The sequence below is a fragment of the Lygodium microphyllum genome, chromosome 19 (genome assembly GCF_053477565.2).
Source record: "Lygodium microphyllum isolate KBCC chromosome 19, Lygodium_microphyllum_v1.1.10, whole genome shotgun sequence".
In the NCBI taxonomy this organism is placed as follows: domain Eukaryota; kingdom Viridiplantae; phylum Streptophyta; class Polypodiopsida; order Schizaeales; family Lygodiaceae; genus Lygodium; species Lygodium microphyllum.
The window spans coordinates 59,049,514-59,053,900 of NC_141153.1; the positions used below are offsets into that span (position 1 = coordinate 59,049,514).

A 4,387-nucleotide genomic window follows, 5' to 3' on the forward strand; every position below is an offset into this window, starting at 1 on the left:
AAACACACTTGTTTCCATATTGGAAACATTTCCAGATTGGAAACAAAGAGATGCACATGTAAAACCTAGCATACTAGGGGGTATTATCTTAGTGCCACTGCATATCGCGAAAGAAAAGATAGACAGGAAAGGCGATAAACGTGCTTCAGCACCATCCAAGAACACAGAATCTCTCAATTACCAACTTTCAGCTGAATTTAATTAGTAACGATGAAGTCTTCCTAAAGTTGAGTGCATACTCGAGTAGACTAGATGTGATATAGAAAGCCTGGACTTTTACCAGCCTATCAAGCAGCCACATTCAGATAACCGAAGCCAACACTTTCAAGCAACCAGGCTAGGATTTGGATAGCTTATTGCTATGTTACAGTTCTTATTTATTTCCTCACACCACTATTCACGTGCTGCCAAGCCTTACAGGACTCCACAGACTCCCTGAATATACACGAAGCAGCTTCACAAGCTTCAACAGAGCTGAGTATCTTTTGACGCTGGACAAATGACCCAACAGACATATAGTGGGGAAAGCTATCCTGCTATCTTTACATCTCATCATTGACATACCTCGTGTTCCCTAATTGGCAGCAGTCCTCATTGCTGTGACCAAAATTTCTTTGTCGCGATCAGAATGATCAGAAACAATAGAGCAAAGAATTTTCACATGATTTGACAATGGACCAGAAACAATAGAGCAAAGAATTTTCACATGATTTGACAATGGACCACCATCAAAGCCTTTGTAGTAGTCTCCAATCTTTGATGGTTCTAGAGATCTCAGAACCTCTCCATAGTACACGAAGGACCACTACAAGTAATTTGGGCCTGTGTTAGAGGCTTTCCCCACAAACCGGAAGCAGTGGGCACTCACCTTTCTCCAATCTTGACAAACAGCAACAGAGAGAAAGGGCATCTGGTCACTGAAATCACCAACATCAAAATATCTGTTCATTTCAAAATTTGAAAATCTTTGCTATTGCTTGTGAAACATTCCTGATGAAATTGCGAAAATAAGCTTGGACCAATGTGAACAGGTCATCATCAAGTTCACTTCTATGGTGTGTTACTTTTTTAATTTGGCCTCCTTTCAAGGAATTTGTATGCACATCGAGATCAGCATTTGCATCGCCTTTCTGACTTTGGTTTGCAGTTGTGGTTTCCCCTTTGCCAAAGGATTTGCATACCCCTCTCAAATCTTTAAATGGCTTCTCACTCTCTTCTTCAATGTTTATTTCTCCACCCATCCAAGGAGATTCAACACCAAAGAGCTTTGTGCTACCAAGATCATGCTTGACCACACCATCCTCACTCCCTATGCTAACAACCTTACTGATGTGAGATACATCACGCTGAGAGTTGCTCTGAGATTGGCTCTCCTCATGACTCCCATCGATACCTCCTGTGCATAAAATGCTGCCTTTTGATTCTTTGCTTAAGTTTGAAATTTCAGGTACTTCAATGCCATTCACAACTTTGCCAATGGTTTCACCACTCTCAGTTTCTTTACAAAGAAGCTTGACATCGTCTCCAGAAGCTGCACGGATACATTCTTCTCCCTCAAAGGCTTGCCTGTCACTCCACACCCCAGCAAGACTCTCATAATGCTGGTCATTGTGAGGTCTGCCCTGTATCTCCTCTACAGAAGATATATAATCTCGTAAATCTTTTGCCATGCTCATAATCTTTTTGCCTTCCATTTTACATTCATCCAAAACAATTTCCTGAATCTCAGTTGATCTATCTATTTCTCCTTTCAAAAACCCACCCGTGATGTCTTCAGAGTGCTGTTGTGTAGTTCTATCACGAACTGTTTCCTCATTGGTTGCGATTGCAGAATTTCCATCACAACTCCTCTCTGAATCTATCTCCATTCCACTCAAAAAGTTTGCATCCTTGCAGAACTCTAACTGATCACCTGTTGTAGTAGTGGGAATAAGCAAACTTTCTGCCTCTCCATGATGAACTTGGGGACTTGAGAGTGCATGTGTCAATCTCTCCTCAGTCCCTATTAGAACATTTGGGGAATTCTCAGTAGCATGTTGAAACGCATTTTCCAAACCATCCAGGATATGAGATGTTGACCCATTCTCAATTGATTTTCCCAACATGTCTCCATGGGGAATCTCTGCCACGGCAACATCTCCTTCGCCCTCCAATGTTCTTTCAATGCATTTCACATCCTGAGAAACACTTGTTGAAACTCCTGTTGTATCTGTTACTTCTGTCCTGGTTTCTATAATATCAAGTTGTCCATTGCAAGTTTCTTCTGCATTTATTGTTTTTATTCTGTCCTCAGGAGTACCATGATCTTTCTCACTCAAAACAGTATCCTCTAACTCTTCAAAAGCCTGTCCATCAGTTTCCTTATCCCCATGCTCCAAAATACCTTATATCCAGAGTGGAAAATAAAAAATGGTTATTAATAATAATGAGAGCAGCAGTCAGAACAATCAGAAAAATACAGATCAGCACAAAGAAAACACAGATTAGCTGAATATTACCTGGAGTAAAATTTTGAGCAACCTCTTCAAGTTGTTGCACCTCACCTACATTAGATACTATACCTTGAGTACCCTTGGATTCTGCAAACTCTTCAACTACATCAAGAAAACTTGGAAGTGAAAGCAAGAACCAAGACATGTTAAAGAGATTGACTACAATATCATAAATTTATTAAGGAAAGATTTCACGCCAGCCGCGCAATAACATCAACATACCTCCAGGTTTTGTTCCACATACATTGCTGTGGAGTTCCTTCAAAGCATCAAATGTCTCTTGGTCAAGACCAAACTGCAAACCTTCTGCCTTCCTTTCATCCAACTTCATCTGCCAAAAACTCAATTTGTCAGGAGACCTATTTTTTTCCCAGTCATCAACCTTTGAGTATACCCGTAAGAGCCTCTGCCATTTATCCCTGCATTGCTGTGCATTCCTTCCAATTCCATTATTCTGACAAAATGCTTCTATTTCCTCCCACTGCTCCTTGGATTTTCCACTACTGCTGAACCCTGCTGCCTCAGACTCCAACTGCTTCTTCTTTGCAGCAATCAAAACTGAGACCTCATGTGGTTGCCAGTGCTGCCTATTCGTTGCCTTCTTTTTGGATTGTTCCACATCCTGTATTGAAGCTTGTGTGGCAACGCTTCTGGAGTATGAGGTCCACGGCCTGTGTTTTAGTGATTCAAGCCATGGAAGAGACCTGTGCACCACATGCTTCATTTCCAAACGCCTTTGCAGCAGTAACTGATAAGACAAAATACAACACAACATTTGAAAAGAAATGTATGAATCACCCAAATCAGTACACGGCATAAGTATGTGAAGGCTGGCAGTGTCAAATGATATGAAGCACAACCTCAACTACAAACGATCAGTTTAACCTAGAAAATAAAGCTTATGGCGGGAAAATCTCTGTTTGCAATCAAGCAACCAAAACATGGGAAACGCTGTTATGAAGAATACTCCTCTCGCATAGGCAATGCTGTTTGCTATGAGCTTGAGATTCCTTACGTGCACAGGCATATGCTGGTTCTCTCAAGTTGCAAGTGATGTGTTGTTCTTGAATGAGGAAGGACTATGGGGGAAGAACTTGCCTTCGATTGCCGGCGGCCGAAAAGTCTGAGAGGCTCTCGAGATGCATGCAGACCTTCGGTCGGAAAAACAACAGAGAAGAAATCAGCAGAGCATAGGCAAGCCAAAAAGGCGAGATAGGAAATCAAATCGAACAATAAGATGATGATCATGAAGACGAAGATGAAGATTGCAAACTGCAGAAAAGCTCGCCACTCACCTGCTCGAGGAGGGATGCATGCCATAAGGCCCAAAAAAGCTCCTAAAACCTCAGTGGACTTCAAGACAAAAAACACAAAAACCACTGCGATGCGAGAAAGAGTGTCGTAGCAACTTGTTGACAGTTGCCAAAACCCTCAACCCTTCCAAGGAATTAAACTCCCTTTTCATCGCCGAGGCCCGAGTTGTCCCCATTAATTCTCCAAGAGATGGAACAAGGTCTTAGGTGAAATTGCAATGTGGTCTACCTTCAATAAATTCACTAGAAGTTTTAGGCCGGTTGTACACACTCTTGGACAACATAAAAAAGGAAGCGGCCTTTTGCTGACATGTTGCCAAGTGATTGGCTCCGTAAAATTTAGGTGATGGACAAATCTGGGCAAGGGAGATCCCTCGTTCAAGGAACCTGCGTAAGTGGAAGAAGACAAGCAGTTTTATACAAAAAGGTATATGGCCTCTCATATGATCTGAACCTCTGTCCAATCAAGGGAAAAGTCTCAAATTACAATGAAGGAAACCACATTACTTTGTTAAAGTTGTATATGCTCAATGTGTGAAGAAAATGACAGATTGTTTTGATGGCAAGCGCAGGTTTTCGCTA

General features: G+C 41.7%; 1 protein-coding gene across 3 annotated transcripts; it reads right to left on the minus strand.

Moving 5' to 3' along the window:
- Positions 1-644: 644 nt before the first annotated feature.
- On the minus strand, positions 645-4,001 carry LOC148019923 (uncharacterized). 3 transcript variants are annotated; one of them, XM_087700135.1, is made up of 5 exons: positions 3,788-4,001; positions 3,591-3,643; positions 2,715-3,240; positions 2,499-2,543; positions 645-2,383 (listed from the first exon to the last, which is right to left on the minus strand). In XM_087700135.1, exons 1-5 carry the CDS (start codon positions 3,810-3,812, stop codon positions 951-953), a joined length of 2,082 nt encoding a protein of 693 aa, XP_087556261.1. In that variant the 5' UTR covers positions 3,813-4,001; the 3' UTR covers positions 645-950. The 3 variants fall into 3 exon arrangements, with proteins under 3 accessions (XP_087556261.1, XP_087556260.1, XP_087556262.1); XM_087700134.1 differs by having other exon boundaries at positions 2,499-2,594; positions 3,788-4,000; XM_087700136.1 differs by lacking the exon at positions 3,788-4,001 and having other exon boundaries at positions 2,499-2,594; positions 3,508-3,645.
- Positions 4,002-4,387: the final 386 nt, after the last annotated feature.